Raw genomic sequence first — 23,408 nt, 5'->3', positions numbered from 1 at the left:
CATGTATATGTATATATTCATTAGGTTTTTATAATAAGTTCTCTTTTGACTAAAACAAAAACAGACCCTAATTAACAGGAAATCAAATATTTGGGAGATGTCTTGTGCCTTGATCAGACTCTGTTTGGAGTATTATATTTAATTCTCAGCACCACATTTTCATGAGGTGCATCTGATTTAATTAAATAAGAATTTATTAAGTGTCTATTCCATGTAGGTGAGTGTCAGGGCTGGAGCCCTGATGAGATGGAATATGTCCAAAGAGATTTATTCTATATGAATTCTGAAGAAATAATTGGGCCCAATGGCTGAAAGTTCTAAGATGGAAGATTTAAATTTTAGCTCAATCTAAGAGACTTTCTACCAACCAGAGATGTTCAAAAATAGAATGGACTCTCTTAAGAAACCTGAAGACATCTATCTAAAGACTTTTAAGGATGAAAAATAACACAAGATAGTATATATATGCACTGGTTCCAATGAAAAATTTTTAATAAAAAATGAAATGAAATTTTAATGGAAAAATATACATATTCATGGACAAAGACTAGGAAAGAATTTAGTGGGGTGTCAAGATGGGTTAATGGTTAGCTGGTTTATCACTTTTATGAAAATCCTAAAAAAAACTATTCTACTGATTTTTATCTCTCCAAAAACTACCTCTACTCTAGACTTTCATCTTATTCTAGAATATTATGCATTATAGTCATCTGTGATGATGTTTTAAGGTTCCTAAGGGCAGGCACATGTCTTAACTACAATTTTTCTCTCCCATGAAAATTTGTATGTACTGCAATTGCTCACATTGCAGCGTTCTGTATGCAAAAGCATTTAGTAAATGTTCATTGTGTGGTAGCATTGCAAGTCCTAAAAGAAATGTCTTTGATCAGTTAACCAACCAACATATATTGAATGCTCAGTCCTATGGCTCCAAGCATGGGTGATGAGGAGGAAAGGGAATATAACTCTACAAGGTTGAAAGAAATTGATTCTTTAGACTTCTTTCTAAAATAGAAAGCTAGCTGTTTTTCTAACTACAATACAAACCAGAAGCACTTACCCACCCAGGTGACACCCTCTTCTCCAGGCTTTGGGGGTTTGTGAGAAATGTAAAATGATCTGTGATTTAGGGACCTACATCCAGATCCAGAAAAGACAAGATGGCCCTTTTTGGCACCCTGGCTAGTGAGGAATATGGAGTGGGATGTCAGGAAGGAGGAGAGAAAAAAGCTTCAGTTTTAAAAACTGAGTTTAAAAATACTCAGTTTTAGAGGATGCATGAAGCAAATTTTAAATTAGATGACCTGAGTTTTCATCATGATTCTACTACTTAGTATAGCTATAACCTTGAGTAAGTCCATTCACATCTTTGGGCCTCAGTTTCCTCTTTTGCAAAATGAGGGAATTGAGCTAGATGATCTTTAATGTCTCTTTTAGGTCTAAAATTTGAGATGTTCATCTCATTTCCAAGCAGTCAAACCACAGAGGAATTTTCATTTGCATGGAAACTTGTGTTCTTTTTCCTTCAAACTTCATATAAGTTACAATTACAGAAAGTGTGCAGAACACACCCAGTGGAGGCAGAATTGTGAAGGGTTATAAGAGGCTCAGACCTGACAGTCAACAACACCTTATCAAGTGACATAAAGATAGCTCTTTGGATATCAGCACACAACAATGCCTGTTTTGTTGTTGTTATTGGTGGTGGTGGTAGTGGCAGCAGGTGTGTGTGTGTGTGTGTGTGTGTGTGTGTGTGTATGTGTGTTTAAGTGCTCTGATGGACAGTTGTTGAATTTCTGCTGGCTGCTGGGTTGGGTTCTCACTTCCTCCTGCTGATGTACAACTTCTTGAGGAACATGGAAGCCAATTAAAATTATACTCAAGGAATCCCTGCTGTACTCAAGATCCATGGTTCTGAAAAGATGTATTTAAATTTATTTAATTAAAAAACAGCTCAAAATTCTATAAATGCTTGAAAACTTACAGAATACTTTCCATACAAGTTTACTGTGGCAAGTGCTATTACTCTCATTTTGCAGATGAGTAGATTAAGCCCAGTCTCATAATTAGGAAGTAGCAGACCAGGAACTCTAAGTCTCACCCCATATTCATGGCGTTATAGCATCACTGGGCTCAATTTGAACTGTACTGGAAGGAACTTGCTATTTAAGTTCACTTTCTGGTAAATCATTTTTTTAATGTGAAAAGACCCCTTTTAAGTGATTTATCACCCCATAATTTATCACTTGGATAAACAAAGATTTTCACAGGATCCTTAGATTTATAGCCGAAAGAGACAGACTTGTGCTAACCTTTTATTTTAAAGATGAGGAAACTGAACTTCAGAAAGGAAAAGTGGCCTGCTTAATATTGTACAACGAATTCATAGCATAGGATGATTCCAATGCAGGTCTTTGGAATTCAAATTCAGTGTTCTTTCCAGAGAACCTTAATTGTTGCATATTGTTACTAAATACTCTAAATAAAAACTGTAAATCATACTTCTCTAGATTCCCAAAGCACGTGCTGCTGCAAACCCTAAACACAGATGGACCCTCCTGACATCTCAGAGATCCTCGAATCCCTAAGGATGCTAAGAGGGTCTAAAGTATCTGGAGGGTAAGAGCAGAACAGTCTTCTTATGTATTCATCTGTATAAACATGGATGCAAATGAGATCTCAGAGACACTAAATTTTTAAGGATGCTAAGGGGATAGAAAGTATTTGGAGGGTGAAGGCAGGATAGTCTCTTCTTACGTATTCATCTGGGTTGGGATCCTGAGACTGTGGGGTGTCTGGAACAGCAGTATCACAATCCGGGCTGTAATGTTCGCAGTAATCATAAGCTGCTCTGGCGTCAGGGATGATAAGGAGCTGCTGGATATCACCCTGGAAAAGAAAGAAAGAGGCGGGGGGAAGCCATGAATAATGGTTGACATTTATATTCTCCTTCAAGCTTTATAAAACAGTATCTCATTTGGGAAGGACTACCTGGAAGAACCTTCCACCAATGACACTAATTTGGGAAAGAAATCCTAAAAAAGTACCTAAGACACCTAGAGGGTTAAGTGACTTGTCCAAGGTCCCACACATAGTAGCTGTTAGGGGGGAAGTTTAGAAGTCAGGTTTTCTTGAAAGCAAGCTCAGCACTTCAGCCAGTAACTACCTTGCCTCTACAGTTATTTTAATTCCCAATTTACCAATGAAGAACTGAAGGATCACAGGATCAGAGATTTAGAGCCTTAAGGAATCTAGAGGTAAGTTCATCCAATATCATCATTCTTCAAGCTCAGAAAGATGAAGTGACTTGCCCGTGGTTATGCTACTGCACATAGATAGCAGATTAAATCTAGATTACTCCTGACATTCCAGCATGTGTTCTACTATACTAAGCAGAAAAGAAAAGCTGGGTGGTATAATACATAGAACAATGTATTGTAATCAGGAAGACCCAAGTTCAAATCTAGCTTTAGATGCTTACAGTTTTGTGGACCTGAGTAAGTTACTTAACCTCTGTCTGCTTCAATTTCCTCATCTGTAAAATGGGAATAATAATAGCACCTATCTTACAGGGTTGTAAGAATTAAGTGAGATATTTGTAAAGTGCTTTGCTAAACTTAAATAAAAATAGAAACAAAAATAGCTAGCATCTAAATGCTAGCTATTTTTGTTTCTATGTGATGGATATACAATAGTAATCATAACTAGCATTTATACAATGTGTTAAGTTTTGCAAAGTCTTTTTACAAAAGTCATCTCAGCTAATCTTTACAACTCTGAGAGCTACGTACTACCATCATCCTAATTTTGCAAAGGGAAAAACCAAAGTCTAGTGACTTGCCCAGGGTTATACATTTAGGAAGTATCTGATGAAGAATTTAAACTGGGGTCTTCCTGAGCGAGAGGTCAGCACTTCATTCACCTCCTTGTTTCAATGATAAAATGAGGTTGTCAACAAGAGCACCTAAGACAAGGCTGTGATTTCAGGGAAGTCTCTCCTCTGGATTCCGTCCATTTCTTTTGCTAACCCTCTTTCTCCTTTTCCCTCTCACCCCACATGTCAAGTCTCTTCTCTCTTGTCATTGGGCAGAGTTTCTGGTGTTAGGGCATCATTCACCCACAGGAGGCATTAGGGACTGAACTGATTGTTCCCACCAAAGGGATTTGTATTTTAAAAGGGAAGCAAAGCTGTGTGAGACAGTGTAACACAGCCTATAAAGAATGCCCATGCCAATGGTGGGATTGCTGGCACCACTAGGGAAAGCATTTTTGTGCAAAAGTAGAAAGTGATGGGTGAGAGAGAGGAGGAAGTCACTCTCTCACTTGGTCCCTTTGTGATCAGGGCACCAGCTGAAAAGTTGGTCAGGGTTAAGGTTCAGTCTGTCAGCAGGAAAAAAGAGTCAAGCTTATTGGTTCACAGAAGACAGGGAATCCACTATTCCCTGGTCCACAGAAGCCAGAAGGTTTTAAATCCCTGAGCTAAAAATACTGAAAGGGAAGTATCATCCCCTTCAGGATCCAAAACTTTTTAGATGGGATTCAAGAGTACTCCAAAATTATACAGTCTCAAAATTGGAAGGTAAATTAACAGACATTTAGATCAAACCATACCTGAACAGGAATTTCCTTTAAGCATTCTTAACCAATAATTATTCAGCCTCTACCTAAGGACCTTCAGAGACAGGGAACTCACTATCTCCCAAGGCAGCCCATTCCACTTTGAAAGCTCTTCATTAGGCAGTTTTCCCTTGTATACAGCCCAAACCTTCTTCTCTTCAACTTCTACCCACCTAATTCCGAATTATGTTCTGCCCAAACAGCATCCTAACTCTAGTATACTTAGTCCATGGTATGTGTTTGGTATAATCTGGTCCTTTCACAGATGGAATACACTATTCTATAAACTGAAAAGTGGTTCATCTCCTCACAACGAACAAAAATACCCTGCCTTTCTCCATTTCCTTGTACCATCAAATCTGATCCCACACTTTGATGGTTTCTCCAAATACTCAGGGCCCATAATGGACTTCTACAGCTTTTATACAAGGGTAGGTCCTTGGATATCACAGTCACCACATGGTTATATCTTTATGAATGAGGCCCATTCCCCCACCCAGACAGCAAACAACTTGAAGGCAAGTTGTTTCATGCTTCTTTATGGACCTACCTTAGCAGAGGAATGTAAGTGCTCAGTAAAAACTTGTGACAAGTCATGAGAGAAGAGGAATAGATGGGTACAACAAGCCAGGAAACCTATTTCTAAATGGCCCTTAGTAAAGCACAGATGTGGGTGGTTTCATAGAAGATAAGACAAGGAGTTTGGAGTAAATTCCCCAGTTTAGCAGGTTTCTTATTTCTGTTAAATATGAGCTTTATACCTGATCATTCCAGAGTACAAAAATTTCTCAATTAAATGTATACATACATATATATATGTACATGCATGTGCATATATATGCATATTTGTGTGTATATGTATGTGTGTATGTATACACATGCATAAAATTTTTAACAGTTTTATTAACTTCTGGGAGACTGTTTGGTATTCAGCCTTACCCTGGGGACACCTTCTTTCCTAGTTCCCTCTCCTTCAACAAAATGAAGTTGTTCTCCCAGAAGGGACTAGAGGGCAAGGTGAAAGTAGTTCGCCTGATAATCCTGGATTTACCTTTAGGGAGGACTGATAGTCTATAGCATCCAGTAGACTAACTTAAAATTAATCCCCTTCTCAGAGGAAAGATAAGGTTTAGGGGCTGCCAATACATAATGAGAAGAGCTGAGTTTTCTCTTTTATCTTTTCAGTTTGAAAGGACCCAGATGTAGACCTAGGATTGGAACTTGATTCATTTTCCCTGACATTCCTGCGCAGGAAAAGATTATTTCTAGGGGTGTTTCACAGCTACTATGAGTTCACTTCAGGAGCGTCTTTAGTTTTTGCATGCATTCTCATATTTTTTTATTTTTTGGCCAAAGTATATAAATCTTCATTTGCCTTTATCTAGGCTCTGACTGTGAAGTCTGCCCTCGCCCCCATCCCCAGGATCAGATGAAAAAATCAAAATCATAGTTCAGCAAGAAAAGTTGCAACACTAACTAATATTAAAGTAGGAAGCTAGGGTTTACTCTGAAAAAGATTCCAGAGTATTCAGATGGTTCTAAAAAGCTCAAAATGTTCCAGAGCTACATTCACATCCAGAACACCATAAATTGTAGAATTTCAGATGGGAAGGAGACTGCAGTGACTGTCTAGTCCAATCTATATCTGAATAATAATTTCCTATAACATAGAAGCCACATGAACATCCAGCCTAACTACCCTTCCTATCTTTGCATCATCTGCAAATTTGATCTCTAGTAAGAGGGAGCCACTACTCCCTGAGGGAGCCCACAATAGGATAGCTTTTTGTTGGGAGTTTTTTCCATACATCCTTTAGTTTTTCCTAAATTTGTCTGATTGTGACTTTTATCTGCTACCAGTAATTCTGTTTCATTGGAGGAAACATAACAAAAATAATACCATTTCCATGACATCCCTTTAAATACAGTGAAGACAGCTATCCCCTACCACCAATTTTCTCCTCTCCAGGTTAAACATTCCTAATTCCTTCCATCAATCCTCATGTGGTATAATTTCAAGGCCATCTTTTTTGCCTTCTTCTGGTGTCAGTTAATCAGAACCAGAATTCAGTCTTAGAGAAATGTGCACAGGATTCTAGATATAGTCTGTCCATGGCAGAGTACCCCCTCCCTAATTTGGGACACTGCAGTTCTTTTAACACACCCCAAGAGAGTCTTACTAGTCTTTTTGGCTGCCAAATCAGACTGTTCACTTACATTGATCTTGAAGTCCACTAAAACCCCTCCTTTACATTTATCCTTATTATATTTTATCTTATTCAGTTTTGACTCACTGTTAAAAATTACTGAAATTATTTTAGATCATGATTCTGCTATCCAGCATGTTAGCTACTTTTTCTGTCTTTGTGTCATCTGCAAATTTGATAAATATACTATCATCTGATCAAGTATTTATTAAGCCTGTTATATGACAGGCACTGGGCTAGGTCCTAAAAATGCAAATACAAAGAATGGAACAATCTCTACTCACAACGAGCTTACCTTCTAATAGAAGAAACAAGTACATACCAAAAATATACACAACATTAATATGAAGTGAATATATATATATATATATGTATATTCAGAGCATCCCAAAAGTCTATAAGTTTTAATAGCTTAAAATGGCACTAAGACTTTGGGGACACAAGAAAAAGGACAGTGGAAGGGAGGACATTCACAGATGGGGAATCAGGAAGGACTTCATGCAGAAGATGACGCCTGAGATGTATCTGAAAGGAAGAGGAAGGCTCTATGCGGCAGAAGTAAGGACCAAATGCATTCTAAGCATGGGAGGTGTTGAGTACAGAGGGAGACAGACAGGAAATGGATTGTCATGAATGAAGTACAGAGAAATGGCCAGAGCAATTTTGTCTGGATTGCCATGTGAGGGAAGAAGTAATGTCCAAAGAAGCTAGCAAGAAAGGCTGGGATCAGGTTGTGAAGGTTTTTCAGAACTAGATGTCTAGGTCTTAATCCAAGCCACTGATAAAAATGTTAAAGCATTTTAGAGTTAAGGAGAGAATCTTGGAGATTTTCCTCTAAGTTGATTTGTTGTTGTTGTTTAGTAGTTAGTCATGTCTGACTCTTGGTGACTCTATTTGGAGTTTTCTCAGCAAAGGTACTGGTGTGTGGCTTGCCATTTCCTTCTCCAGCTCATTTTATAAATGAGGAACTGAGGCAAACCGGGTTAAGTGACTTGCCCAGGGTCACACAGCTAGTAAGTGTCTGAGGCCACAGTAAACTCTGGTCTTATTGTCTCCAGGACCAATGGTCAAACACTAATTATTCCTCTTTGGGTTTACCCATTCAGTCAGTTCCAAATTAAATGAATTTTACTATTATCTAGTTAATATCCTGCCCACAAAACTGTCTGATATGAGAGACTTTGTCAAATGCTTTGCTAAAATATTGACAAATTGCATCTATATAGTATTCTCCAAACCTTCCAGTTCTAGTAAGCTTGTCCAAAAAGTGCTATTCTGCTATGACCTGTCCTTGGTGAAACCTCTTTGTAATCCTTATTTCCTTTTTCAGTTGTTTGTTAGTCATTCCTTTAATAATACATTTTAGAATTTTGCCAGTAAGTAATTGAAGTCTATATGTTAAAAGTCAGAGCTTGCAGACTACATTCTCTTCACATTTTCAAAAACTGGGACAGCATTTGCTCTACTTGAAACCTAGAGTCCCTCTCCCTTCCTCTATGGTCTTTCAAAGATCCCTAACTGACTCAGTAATTATATCTGTTAGTTCTCTCAGGAGTCCAAGATGCATCTTACGTGGACTTGGTGATTAGAGTTCAGTGGAGTCTTTGGGTATTATATCCTGAGTAGGAACTCCTAACTAACCATTTTTTTCTGTTCTTTACAGTCTAATCATTCATTCTCCTTGGCAGAGCAGCAAAAGCAGTATATGAAACGGGAAGTTCTGCCACTTTTCCAACATTGTTTAGCAACATTTCATATGCCCTAATACCTCTTCTTTGACCCTCTCTTCTCTCTCAAAAAAAAATTAGCCTAAAAACCATTTTTGTTGTCCTTAACTTTCTTCTCTAGTCTCATTTCCTTCTGAGCTTTAAGGTTCCTATTATTCTTCTTATGGGCTGTACCCCACTTTTTTCATCCTCCAATACTTTCCCTTGTATGTACTTTCTCCATGTCTTTCTAAAATCTAAGTTGTCCAGTGAATTCCCTGTGCCTCCACATTGTTCTCTTTTAATAACTTTTCCTCTTCCTCCTCACTGGAATGATTTTTTGTTTGTATCTTTAAGAATTTTACTCTTGAGACTTTCCCATCACTCACAGGTACACAACTCAACCCATCTATCCTTTCAGTGAATCCTCTGAAATCTGTTCTCCAAAAAAATCAGGGGTAAGTGTCAAGACTATGTCAAGACTATGTCCATCTGATTCTCTGCCATGTATTCTAAGATAGATTGGTCACTTTTCCCAAAAGGCTCCATCATTTCTATTCACATAATCCATTTTCCCTTGCTGGTGACCACCATGATCAGAATAGCATTGGTTTCTCCACTCTGAAGGGTAAAATAATCATTAAGACAAGTCAAGAAATTATTAACCATTGCTTTTAGCAAAGGGAGTGCTCACAGTCCTCCAGATAACTCCATGTTCCCATAAGTACTCTATTAATATCTTCATAACTATTCTATTAGGTCTCCATGCTAGACTTGGGATCTGTTTACCAAAGTTCTCATCTATTTCCTGTTTGGTCCAAGTAATCTGTAATATACTCTAATGATGATACTGTTTCCCTTTTTGCCTCCATCTGGTGACCTTCATCCAACTGCCCTCTACTATGTTTCTATTCTTTTGGTTCCTAGATTTCCTCTCATGAGTATTTTTTTTTAGACTTTCTGTATGACTCCGTTGGTATAGGGAATTCTCAGTGTGGAAACACCCTTTACCCAAAGCAGTCCACACTTGCTCTATAATTTACTCTCTTTGCTCAGAATCACAGAATCCTCATATCATAGGCAGGAACTGACCCCGGGTCTTCTTAACTCAGAAGCCAGGTCTCCAGAGCTGCCATTTAACTTGCCTCTGGAAGAAACTACATGGGTATAGCTTTTATAAAATACTGTACTATTCTACCCCAACTGTCCACTCCCCTTTTTTCCTGTCATGTTCTTTTTGAACAAAATATGCCCTTCCAGATCAATATTCCAGTCACAAATCTCATTTCAACAAGTTTTACAGTCAAATTTGCCTCCATGGGTGAGAAGCATTAGGTCACCTTCTTGTTCCCCATACTTAGTGAATTTGTGCATAGATGTCTAAAGCAATGGATTTTGTTGCTGGTCTACTCCTAAATTTTGTCTCTTGAGAATTTCTGGGAATAACTGTCACAAAGAGAATTCCAGAACCCTAGCAAGCTTCCAGAGAAATCAGTGTGCCAGGGTGTCAAAATATTATGAGAGTTCAGGAACACCATGAGAACATTCACTGGACTGGCTTTGTCAGAATGACACAGCCAACCCTTTAATCAGAACTCTGAGGCTTTGTCTACACAGAGCATAGAGAAGGTAAGTAATGTCTGACATTCTATGTGTTGTTTGAAAATGGCCTTCCAAGTATCTACTTGACAAAATGGCAGTTAACTCTTCAATCTTACTTAGAACACTTTGTTCGGCGTATAGAATATTTACTTTTTTCTTCAATAGTCCTCACTCCAAACAGAGCCAAAGGTCTTCTGAGCGACAGTCACTGATTGTTTCCAGGACCTGATGCCTAATTACAACTTTCCCTCTTCCAGGAAGGAGTCAAAGCACCAGCTTAAAAGCCCTGAGCAGCTTTGAGATGGCTTCATTTCCAGGCTAGTACTTGACTTTGCTTGACCTTAAACCCAGAGGATGCTCCAAGAAGATATGCTTAAATTTGGCAAAGTCCAAACACAACCTAGTCAATTAAATCCAATTCAACAAAGATTTACTGAGCACCTGCTATATGAAAGGCACTGGGGAGGCAAAGGTTGACAATGATACAATCTTTGCCTTCTAGTAGTGGGTATGAGACAGGCACACAAACAAGTATAATACAGTATCATGTGTGTGCTCTGATTCCAGAGGGCACTTAGCTTTGGTAGCAGTCAGGGAAAAGGTCAGGAAGCACTGAGCCAAAGGGGAGAAAGACGGCTCAAGCAAAGCAAACTGCTGCCAAAGACTGATATTAATTGAGCATGCTCCCTAAGAGCAAAGCACTATGCTAAGGGATGCTTGGAACCTACTATCCAAAAGAATTATCTACTATCTTTAGGAATTTGTCAGGATTTATTTCTTTGGTTGGACCTTGTTCATGTCCTGGGCTGAGAGCTTTTATGGGCAGAACACTCTAGGAGCCCATGGGGCTTAATACCACCTCAGACATAAGGGCCCAGACACAAAGCAGCCAAATCTACTAAATGAATTTTAGCTGAGGGTCTACTGAGTACTCACTCCTGTGCTAGGCGTCATGTGGGGATACACAAATAAGAAACCCAGTGTTAAATTTCTAGCTGGGAGTCATCTTCTTTGAGTGGCACTGAGGTCAGACAGGGCAATGGACACTCTGTCTAGGCCTGGCTCTGCCACACATTGTCTGTGTGACCTTGGGCACACCAGGAGCCCTCTGTGGTTCTCACTTTTCTCATTGGGCACAATGAGGTAGTAGGCCAGATGATTTCCAAAGGTTCCATCCATATCTATGATTCTTTGTGTTACAAATAATCTAGGTAGGCAGATAGGACTAATGCTAAGAAAAATGACATTTTTAACACATTTATATATATATCATTTTAAAGTTTCCCCAGTGCTCTGTATACATTATCTCATGTGAGCCTTGCAATTAAGCCCATGTAAGTGATAAGGACATTGTTATTGACCATTGGCAGATGGGGAAACTGAGGGGAAATGTGATTTACCTATGTCTCTAAAGTATCAGAGGTGGACTTTGCACCCATTTCTCGCCTTTCCAAGATAGCCTATAAGCTAAGAAGGCACTTTAGAGTAAAATGTGAGGCAAATTGAGAGACTGAAGAGGGGAATGACAGCTACAAGGGGTGGGACCAGAGCTGGGCCTTGGCTGATATCCAGGATTTGGAAAGGAAACTAGAAAGTGTTAGAACATTTAGGGACAAGGAGGGGGAAGGAGATGGGTTGAATGAAGATACAAGTAGAAGAATCAGCCATCGAGCGGGTTCAACACTGACAACATTCTGGCTTGAACAGAGCATCTGTGATGAAGAACGTTAAAAGACTGGCACAAAAGGGAGACTTAGAGACTATCTCATCTAACCCCCTCCTTTGACAGAGGGGAAAATGAGGCCCAGTGAGAACTGACCTGCTCAAGGTCACACGATGTGTGAATGACAAAGCCAGTGTTAGAATCCAGCTCTTTAGATTCCCAATCCAGTGTCCTTCTCACATTACCATTACCTCTTAAGATAATGTTCCTGAGGGAAAATGGGAAAAGAGGTGTCTTTGTCCACATGGCAGGTGTGTTCATAAACCAGGCTATCTCGCTCCATTCTATATACTGAGCTCTGAAAAAGCAATCCATAAATGGGGGGAGGGGGACAAGAGATAAAATTATTCCTTTCACGAAATTCCAGCTTCAGGGCTGCTTCAAGCCCAGATAAGTTTCTGAGACATACTGCTGGTCTGGCAAAAGTTTGCTTTTTGCTCCATGTTTTGCTGCCTCCAGGCTCATAGCCACAGGAAACTGTGTAGGGATAATAAAGTTTGGGGGTGATGATGAGATTTTTGCAGTTATTTCAGACCGAGAGAAAAGAAAGATAAGAGCTCACACCCTCACCCTTCATCATTTTATAAATTCCTCCAGTACCCTAGAAAGGAGGCAGAGTTCCACTCTTGAATTTCTTTTTTTCCCTTTCCTTTCCTTTTCCTTTCTTTTTTTCTTTTTTCCTGTTATAACATCTCCTTTTACATTTGCAAGGCCACCTTCGGTGGGGAAGAAGGGGGTGTTGATGTTGGAGTCTCCCAGCCCATAGCTGGAACCCTTTAGCAGATGAGAGCCATATGGCAGGAACACTGAATCCAAACCACACGTTTTTATTAAGCAGCATGACTTCAAGTTCAAATTTCAGCCAATTCAACTAATATCTTCCCTTTTCAACTGGCACTTTGACATATGAATATATGTTCTTTGAATGCATAAATTTAGAAAGTAGGAGGAGAAACCTGTGAGCCATAGGGGAGGAGAGAGCAAGAAGAGGATTGCACTGATCTGTACAGTGACTTAGTAAACAGTTGGTTTCTTCCCTTTGCATGATTACTCTTGGCCTACTTCTACGGTAGCGTGAGTCCAGATCAGGCATAGACAATTAGGCAAAATAACAGGGACTTCAGGACTTGTTCTAAATCCTAATTCCCTTTTTCAAACGGGATGGCCAAAGGCCCACAATGAAGCCAGAGAGCCTGCTTGGGGGAGAGGAAGTATGGTGACCCAGAAGGGGGATGCTCTCACATGGGAAAGTCAAGACTATTCCCCAGGCTTCCAGCTTTGGTCAGACATCTCAAGTCCCTCCCAAACAATCTGCCAGACCCACAGCTGTGCAGGCTACATACTACAAGGCCTCACTCTGCCCTCCCCTCCACAGGGTGTATGTAGAGGCTAACACTTGGGGATGCTCTGGGCCATGGCTTGAAGCAAGGAAAAGAAGATAAGGACCCCACATGGTCTGGGCAGGAAGTGTAGCTCAACACTCCACTGTTACACCATGTATTCATCATAAAGGAAGATCACACAAAAGGGATCTCCTGTGGGGTCATTAAAATGTAGCCACACTCTCTTTGTTTTATTTTTTTTTAATAGTGATGCTTTTATTAGCCAAAATTCAACTGATTGGAAGCCTCAAATAAAAAGATTTTGAAAAAAAAATCTAGAGACAACTTTTAAAGGAAAATTACCAGAAAACCAGCATTTGTCAGAGATTTAATTATTGTTGATGCTGTTGCTTAATACAACAAACTTGCAGGGGATGTCTCATCTCCCTCTTTCTGTATTTACTGTCTTAAATGGTGATCACTGACAAAAGATGCAGGAGTCAGGACACTTGGGTTCCAGAAACTAGATTGTCAGAACCAGAAGGAATCTCAGAGATCTCCTGGTCTTACTCCTCCTACACCACCAGTCATTTGACAGACAAGGAAACTGAGGCTAAGACAGGAAATGTAACTTGTTCAGATTATATCTGGAGTTAAATGGCAGTGCTGACACCAAAAATCGGATCTTCTAACTCCTTGTCCAATATTCATTCAAACAATCACTCATGTTCTACTTTCTAGAACATAGCACTTGGGGTTTTTTTTATGCCCTCATTATACTTCATGCTGGAAATATTCATTTTCATACTTGTCTTATCTCCCCTATAGATGGTAAGCTCTGCTATATCCTCCTCAGCAAGTGGAGCACAGTAGGTGTTCAGCAAACATTTGTTGAATGTCAACCGAATAAATGAATGAAGAAGTACATACTGAGTATGAATGAATAAGTACTCTCCAAGTTTATTCATCTGTAAAGTAAAGGGGGTCAAAAGGGTATCAAAGAATCTGAGTGTGAATTTCAACTCTCATTTTCTAAATGTGATGCCAGGCAAGTCATTTAACTTCTTTGAGATTCCGTTTCCTTGTCTGCAAAACGAGGGAAGTGCATTAGATGATCTCTAACTTCCTTTTAATAGGATCCTGTAATTTGGAAGCTTCTAAATATCATAGGGGATTATTTGGGGGAAATTGGAAAGAGAGAGAGAGATAAAAAGGAAGGAAAGATAGGAGAAAGGAAGAAAAGATGGAAAGGAGAGAGGAAGGAAAGAAGGAAGGAAGGGAGGAAAGAAAGATTGGGGGAAGGAAGGAAGGAAGGAAAGAGAGAAGGGAGGAAGGAAGGGAGGGAGGAGAAAGGAGGGAGAGATAAAGGAAGAGAGGAAGAAAGATGAAAGGAAAAAAGAAAGGAAAGAAGGGAGGAAGGAGGGAAAGAAGTATTTATGAAGCACCTACCATGTGGCAACCACTTTGGAAGCACTTAACAAATATTTCATTTGATCTCCATAACAACCCTGGGAGGTAGATGCTCTTATTTTCCTCATTTCACAGTTGAAGAAACAGAAGCAGACATTGGTTAAGAACTTATCCACAGTCACACAAGTAGGGACCATTTGAGGTTGAATTTGAATTCAGGTCTTCCTGACTCCAGGCCCAGCACTCTCTCCAATTGATAGGTCATGAAACCAAAAGTATATGTTTGAGAGATCACTAAACAGGGCTAAGCAGAAATTGGAGGTAGGAGTCAGGGATGGAGATGGGAGGCAGGAGTGGAGTTGGTGTTTTTACTCAAAGTTAAAAGGTCATTGTATGGTTATGAAACAAAATGGAAGTCCTAGGCTGTACCTATAGGGTATCCCTGTAGGCACAGAACTCATGGCCACAGTTTTCAGAAGGCACAGTCTAGTGTAAGTCCAAAAAATGTTCCAATCTGGTAGAGGGCTCCCTGACATTTTGTAGAGGGCACTGCAGACCCTACGTGTGGGAACAGCTTTGGGTCAGGCCCTCCTCAGTCCAAGTTGCTGACGTGGAATGTAGAGCTGAATGGTTGTATAATAGAACACAACTGAGCCAAGTCTCAGTGAGATTCCTCTTACTCCAAAGCTGACAACAAGCTCTCTCCAAAAGCCTGAGACCTTCATCAAAAGCAAGCCCTTGGAAGGAACACTTGGAGCTTTCAGATACAGCCAGAACCCAATCTCCTCTGGTCATAAGCTGAAAGAAACATCTTTACCATCTAGCACCAGATACAGGATGACTTTGTATTCCCTTTGTGTTGGCACAAACAGCAAAGTCAGAACCCCACCCAAAGGCTAAACATCCAAACCTTTCACTGCCAAGAAACAGCAGATATCACACCCAGCTATCCTGCTGCCTGAGATGGATCCTTGGGAAACCTGTTCTGAAATCTATTGCCTGATCTTTAGGTTAGTTTTATTGTTACTGATTGATATTGTCACTTGAGGTCTCCTACAGGGCAAGATGGCCAGAAGTGCTGAAAGTCAGACATTATCATGCAGTCTGTATCCTTAGGCCCCCCTACAAAGCTAATATTCTTGGAAAAGAGAGAGACAGAGACAAAGAGATGGACAGAGACAGGGAGAGACAAAGGCACAGGAGACAGATACACAGAGAGAGCAGAGACAGAAAGGGGAAAGATGACCAAGACAGAGACCAAGAAAGAGAGGTAGAGATAGACATGATGCAGAGAGAGAGACAGACAGACAGACAGACTTTGAGAATATATGGGAGAAAAATGAATAATAGTTTTGTCACTGACCATCCTCCATTCCGTTAAGCAACAGTTAACAGAGTACACAGAGTAAAGATGAACCCAGCAGAGGGAAAAGTCAAGTCACACTGGGTCCCTGAAGAGACAGGGTCAAACCCTTCTGGCATACTTGATGAGGAAGTTTTTTACTGACTCCACTTCTTTTTCTATCCAGACTTCTTGGGAATTGGTTAGGGCTTCACATATTGGATTGCAACGCTTTGGAGAGGACCAAGGGGGAAAATTAAGTCATTTTTCCCCATTAATAAATGGCATGCTTTAATCAAACACATGTTTATTTTAGTCTGAGAAGTCAACCACAACAAAGAATGTCATTTCCTCTCTTATACTCCCAATCCTGATCACTAGGGAGGGATATTTACAAAGGAAATGTGGAAAATGCATCTACCTCCAAGTACTGACTCCTATTGGTCACAATAAGGGAGTAGATAAATGTTAGGATCATAGCTTGAGAATTGGGAGGACCTTACAGTTTATCTGGTCAGAGAAATCAAGTGACTTGTCTATAGTCAAATAGTTAGTGAGGGGGAGAGGCAGCCTTTCAACCTAGATTCTCTGGCTCCAAATCAGAAGAGAAAGAGACATCTAGCAAGCATCTCAAATTAGGAACAAAGTACATGAAAATAAGACTGCATATTTATATGGTACTTTTACTGATTTTCCCCCAAGTCTGTGAGGTAGGTAATGTGCCCTTATTTTTATGCTCATTTTTTAGATTTAGGAAACTGAGGCTCAGAGACCTCATACAGATAATAAGGGTATTAGAAATCAGCGTTCAGATCTAGGTCACCTGACTCCAAGCAGAGTGCTCCTTTCTATATACCACAATGTCACAGGACATCCTGGGGTCGTCATCTTAGCAATGACTCCAAACAAAGTTTTCTTCTACCTGTCCAATCAAGACGAGCTTTAGCAATGTCTCTTTTTATGATGGTATCTCAGAAAGGTTGCTGGTCTCTTGGGAAGATTGCAAAAGCTCATCTTAAGGTCATGTCCTCAAATTTCTGAGGAAGAAGCCTCAGGTTCTCCACAGCAGGTGAAAAGCTTTGGGTGCCTATGAAATGTATTATTGAATGGGCCATAGTATCACAGAGTGAGGAGAACGTGAGCCAGAAAGTTAATCGTAAAAATAATAATAGTGATTTATCTGGAATTTTAAAGTTTGTGAAGTATTTTTTTTAACATATATTACCTCATTTGAGCTTCTCTTTAGCCCTTTAAAGTAAGATCGATGTTATTGTCCCCCATTTTACAGATGAGGTATTGGTCACGCTGCCAGCGTTTAAAGTGAGAATTGACCCAGGGTGCTCCTAATTCCAGAGTTGACATACCTTTCCCCTCATCACAGTATCTCTCAACCCTCTTCTTATAAAGGCCTTTTTGGCAATTACACATCTCCAATGACTTAAATTGTTGTATGACTGTCCTGCTACAGAGGAAAATTAAATATGTAACAGGAAATAAAGACTTATCCAGTCCAAACAGTAGTGGACAAACAGGAAATCATTCATTTTCTTCAGAAGGCCTTGTGTCACCCAGGAGTCATACCAAAATTTCTCCTTTGTTGGTCAGGGAAACTGGGGAGGAAGTCAGAGTACTCTTTATAAGATACCCTGAAACTAGCCCTGGCCTCAGGAAACATTCAAGACAGATAAACTGGATCCCAATGCTATCTTCTAAAGGGGGAGCTTTTAACCTGAGTTCTGTGATCACATATGTGTGTGTGAATGTGTAGATGTGTGTATTTACAAGTCTGTATTTACATGTATATCTATATAAGCTACACATATATAAATTGCATATAAGTTGTACTTCTATAAATGTCTTAGATGCATGTTTATACATGAGCATATATACACATGTACGTATATTGCATTCTCCTCATTTTTCCTGAAATTGTGGCCCATCTGATAATGCATTTTATAGGTTCTCGATCCTCTTCACCTGCTGTGAAGAACTTGTGGTCTCTTCTGTCGGGTATTTGAGGACATTCACTTAAGACGTATTTTTGCAGTCATTCCATAAGACCAGTAACCCATCATAAAAAGAGGTGTTGTTAAAGCTCGCCTTGACTGACATACAGAAGAAAACTTTGTTTGGAGTCATTGCTAAGATCATGGACCCAGGATGTCCTGTGACATTGTAGTACATGGGATGGATCACTCTGCTTGGAGTCTGGAGATCCAGGTCTGAGCTCTGATATGTAATACTCTTATTGTATATAACTTCAGGTGAGATACAACCTCTACATGTCTTAATGTCCTAAATCTGTGTGTATGCACATACCCATATATGTCTATATCTATCTATCTATATATATATATATACATATGTATATATTATAATATTTCAATATAATTGATTACCTTTGTAATCCTGTGTATTTTATGCATTTAAAAACATTATTCTGAGAAGGGATCCATAGCCTTTGCAGAATGCCAAAGGTGGTCCATGACACAGAAACACTCCTCTCATCAAGCCTCCTGAACTTATGAAAGTGAGCATTAGAGATGAGGCAGTCAAGGCATTCTGTGGTGGCTACAGTAATGACACACTGACTTGCCATTTAAAAATTGAGTGATTATCCTGAAATGAGGGAACTCTAGAGAGGCCCACAACCTAGAGTTTTCAATTTTAGAGGTCTTTGCTAAGGAAAGGAATGTATAAAGTGTGAGAAAATTTGGATCCTACAGTCATATCAGCCACATTTAGCCCATCCAGCCACATCTCCCTAATAAGGAACCTGTGCTCTGGCCAAGCCAGGCTACTCACTGTTCCCCAAGCACATCATATTTTCCTTGCCTGAAACTATACTGATATTCTTTTGTGTTCCCCCACCTCCAACCAGTTCTGTGTTTGGCACATACTAGGTGCTTAATAAATACCTGCTGATTGACCTATCCACACTCCAATTTTCTTTCAAGGCCAGCTTCCTATATGAAGACTTCCCCTGTTACTTTACCAGTTAATGATATTGCTCCATTCTTTTCTTTAATGTATGCTTGCCAAAAACACTATTTTATGGAGAATTCACACAGGGCAAGTGTTCACAGAGTGGTCAGAAGAAGTGATACAAGGACACTCTCGAGGTCTCTCTTAAGAACTTTGGAATTGGTTGTGTGACATGGGAGACACTGGTACAGGACAACTCAGCATGGCATGCCCACATCAGAGGAGGTGCTGTGCTCTATGAACAAAGCAGAATTGAAACAATTCAAGGGAAACATAGGATGTGCAAATTTGGAGTATCCACCCCAAATGTTCACACGGACTATTTGTGCCAGACCTGTGGTAGAGCATTCCAAGCTCATATTGGTCTGATCAGTCACAGTCAGACACATTGAAACTTGACTCTAGCACAGTGGTGTCATTTTGGTCCTCTTTGAGAATGAAGGACAACAGCCAACCAACCAACTAATCTGCTACAGAACTCTCAATGCTGCACAGTTCAGCCCCTGAATAGACACTGATTTGTACTGAACTCTAACTAGGCTGTATGGGTTCCTCTTGTATCTCCAACAAGCCAGTAATCTCCTTGAGGAGAGGGGTCACAGTTTCTTTCTTTGTCTTAGCTCCTATAGTGCCAGTCATTGAATAGTACCAATGCAGCTGAAGCGGGCATGGTGGTGCACACCCATGATCTCTGTTCTAGGGAAGGCCAAGGCTGAGGGATCCCTTGAGCCAGGGAATTATGACTTGGAAGTAGGGCTAATGCTAACTGGGTTCATGTACTAGGTATGGCCTCAGTATGGAGAGCCACCAGGGGAAGGCACCCACCATGCTGCCTAAAGAGAGTCAAAGTGGCCCAGGCAGGAAATGGAGCAAGTCAAAGCTTCCATGCCAATCAGCAATGGGATTGGCCTCAGGAGACCAAGAGAGAAACAGAGAGAAACACACAGAGAAACAGCAATGGAGTGAGAGAGATGGAAAGAAAGACAAAGACAGAAAAAGAGACAAAGTCAGAAGCAGAGACAGAAAGAGATAATGAAACAGAAAGCAGAGAATGTGAGAGAGAGAGAAATAGAGAAAGAAAAAGACAGGAGAGAGATGGAGTCAGAGAGAGAAACTCTCCCCAAAATGTGCTAAAAATCTGATAAAACCTCAGAAGTTTCCAGAAGCACTCCCTTCATCTCTATCTAATGCTTGGACCAGCTCTCCTGGCAGGAAGTCAACAGCCAGAGACCATAAATGAGAAATCTATGAGCACAAATCCAGTCAGTAACAACATCTTGCAAGTTTTTCTTGGAAAAAGTCCAGAGACCAAGATCTACAAAGGGCTGTAAATATAGCTTTTTGATGAATTTTTCATCAGGGACAAGAAAATCAAATGGGTGAAACATCATTAACTATTTAACCAGTCCAAATGATACTAAGCCACTCAAAGTACATGAAATTCCCACCACAACCAGCACCACCCCCTGCCCTACACACAGAGGAAGTAGAAATATGTTTTGAGGATGTTCATCTGGGAATGAGCGTGCAGTCAGCCTAACTGGGGAGCAGATAGTTGAGCACATAGCTACAAATACCCTTCCATATTTCTCAATTGCCAGTGGACACTGTTCACTGAGTTGTAGAATATTCCTGATGACTGCCCTCTGTTGTCAGTCTAGTTGTCTCTTAGGCTCTATATCCAGTTTATCCCATCCTCATTCTTGTTGCTCGGACAACCTTCCTCCTGTCTTAATGTATCTCAATCATTCCTTTTCTTCTAATCTGAGGATAGATGATGATATGGACCTCTATACTTTCTTCCTCCCCACCCAATCTTTCTGTCTCATTCTGTGTATATGTTAGTGTGTGTATGTGTTTTGCGAGGGATCTCCCCCTACCTTCCCCACTTACTTGTTATACTTTCATGCCAGCAATAGTTCATTTGTCTGGGGTACAGGAAAGAGTCTAGGATGAAGGAACTCTATGATTGATTGTGAATTGGGATGGACTTGTGAGGTAATCTAATATCCAATAGAGGATTCAAACTTGAAATCTTATCTCTTCACATCTTGTCTCCCACCAATAGAATGTAAGCTCCCTGAGGGCAGGGGCATGTCTTTGTATCAGTAGGCACTTACAGATTGGAACCCCAGGGAAAGGTCTCAAATCCTCAAATGAATTTATGATAATCAATTTGGATATTTCTTCCAATACACAGATCACAGTACATGCATGCCTCTGTCCCTATGTTACTTTTACCCACATCTTCTCAAAAGTTCATCCCAGGTATCCCACCCTTTAGCCAATGGGCTAGAGGCCTTCCTCCTTTTCTCTTCACATCACAAGGAAATTAGTGGAAAACCCAGGTTGTCTACCTATCATCCTTCAGCAGCCCATGTTCTCATCCAGTCTTACATTTGCCTGTGATGCCCCTGTCCCACAAAGTTCTTCATTTGTAGCATGTTGCAGCTTGCTTACCCCAACCCTGGTCTCTCCATTGCACTCCACTATACCCATTTTCAGTTCTTCTGGGGACTATTACAGGCCATGCCTCAGTCATATAATAGCATTAATAGAATATTGACATTTAAAAGATGAGCCTTTGTTTCATGGAAAATTTGAAGTCATTAAAGAATCTTGTCAATTTCCTGAGAGCAATTCAGACTAATCTTCTCCTCTTGTTTAATTCTGGGACCATTTTTCTTTTCTGTACATACTACCTTTAACCTATACATACTATTAGATAGGCTCTTCATGTTGTCCTGCTAATTAAATATATTAATCTGAACAACAGACACTCTTCATCCACTTTGTGTGTGTGTGTGTGTGTGTGTGTGTGTGTGTGTATGGTCATGCCAAAACCTCTTTAAGTAGTTGCAATTCCCTTCCATGAGGCTCTACAATGTTCTGGGGATTTGATGCAACCTGAATGATGTCATCCACAAACAGGATCATCTACAGAGAATTATACATCAACTTGAACTCTTCCCTGGATCTCTTCCATCAGGGTATTGAACATTTATGATGGACAACCATCTCCTTTTATGCCTCATCTTCTATTTATGATCATAAGATCAATGAGCAAAGTCATCTCTGTTACAATACCTTTCAAGGAATCTTGAATGATTTTGATGTATTGATAAGATATACTGTTTGAAAATTGCTTTAAGGCAATGTTTTATTCAAACAAATCAAATTATTTCATATAAACAGCAAACAAGAAGCACAAAAGAATCTTATATTCGCTACATCTTTCAGCTATCTGTGTGATGGCAAAGACACTGTCCAATCTACGGCCAAAGCTCATCATTTTTGCCTTCAGAACATCCCTATCTGCCCCATTTTCTCCAATCCCAGAGCAATTACCCTGGTTCAGGTCCTGACCACCTAGATCCTAGATTCAGTTAGCCTGGATTATCATAATAGTCACCAGGTCAATCAATTAACAAGCATTATTAGGCAGGTACCATGTGTCAGGAATTGTGCTAAATGCTCAGGATACAAAAGAAAGCAGAAATCACAGTTCCTGCCCTCAAAGGGCATGCATTCTAATGGAGGGATGATATGAAAATAGGAAGTTACATACAAGACATACATACACACATGTCTGTATAATAAAGACACAGATAGAGAGAGACAGGGAGAAAGGGAGAGACAGAGAGAGAAAGAGAGAGGGAAGAGAGGAAGAGATAGAGAGAGAAACAGAGAGAAAGAAAGAGAAGATGAAAGATATTTTGGAAACAAAAAGCACTAGAAGATAAGAGTAAACCAGGAAAGGTCTCCTACTGAAGGTAATGATTGAAGTTAAGCCTTGAAGAAAACCAAGGAAACATAAAGGCAGAGATGAAGGGAGAAAGCATTCTAGGCATGGAGAACAGCTTTATAACTGGTCTCTGATTCTCAAGTCTCTCCCCATTCTAGTCTATCCTCCACTCAGCTACCAAAGTGATTTTTTCTAAAATGTTGGTCTAATTATGTCACCCTTTCTCAGTGAGTTCCAATAGCTTCCTATTAAATGTCAGGATCAAATATAAAGTCTTCTTTTTGTAATTTAAAGTTATTGATTGTCTAGCTCCTACCTACATCTCCATTATGCTTTTACACCCCTCCATATAGTCTAGGATCCAGCTATACTAGCTGACTACTGCCCCTTAGACAATACACTCCATCTCCTATTTCTCTGCATTTCTACTGGCTATCCTTCCTCACCTTGGCATCCTAGCTTCCTTGATCTTCCTTCATTATTTATCTCAAACCTACTTTCCGCAGGAGATCACCCCATTAGAACTAGAGCTTCTTGAGGGCAAAGATTGTTTTTGCCCTTCCATATACTGCCATCGCTTAACATGGTACCTAGCACATAGTTCCAGTTGCTCTTTTGGTGTTATTGACTGAATGACTAACTGTTTCCCTAACTATCTTCATTAACAATGACTTCAATAAAGGTGAAAATGACTCTCATAAGAATTTGGATGTTCAAAAATACAAAATTTCATTATATTTGATGCTAAG

The 23,408-nt window shown here is 40.0% G+C and overlaps 1 protein-coding gene across 2 annotated transcripts in view; it reads right to left on the bottom strand.

The window, feature by feature from the left end:
• COL5A1 (collagen type V alpha 1 chain) overlaps positions 1–23,408 on the bottom strand; it is a 296,840-nt gene that overhangs the window by 147,987 nt on the left and 125,445 nt on the right. For both annotated transcript variants that reach the window (XM_072632909.1, XM_072632910.1), the window contains exon 5: positions 2,758–2,889. In XM_072632909.1, the coding sequence (XP_072489010.1) occupies positions 2,758–2,889 (132 nt within the window). The remainder of the gene's footprint in view (positions 1–2,757; positions 2,890–23,408) is intronic.

Source organism: Notamacropus eugenii, chromosome 1 (genome assembly GCF_028372415.1).
Source record: "Notamacropus eugenii isolate mMacEug1 chromosome 1, mMacEug1.pri_v2, whole genome shotgun sequence".
NCBI classification, from domain to species: domain Eukaryota; kingdom Metazoa; phylum Chordata; class Mammalia; order Diprotodontia; family Macropodidae; genus Notamacropus; species Notamacropus eugenii.
The sequence above is the reverse complement of the archived record's forward strand: the minus strand, read 5'-3'. Positions and strand labels throughout refer to the sequence as shown.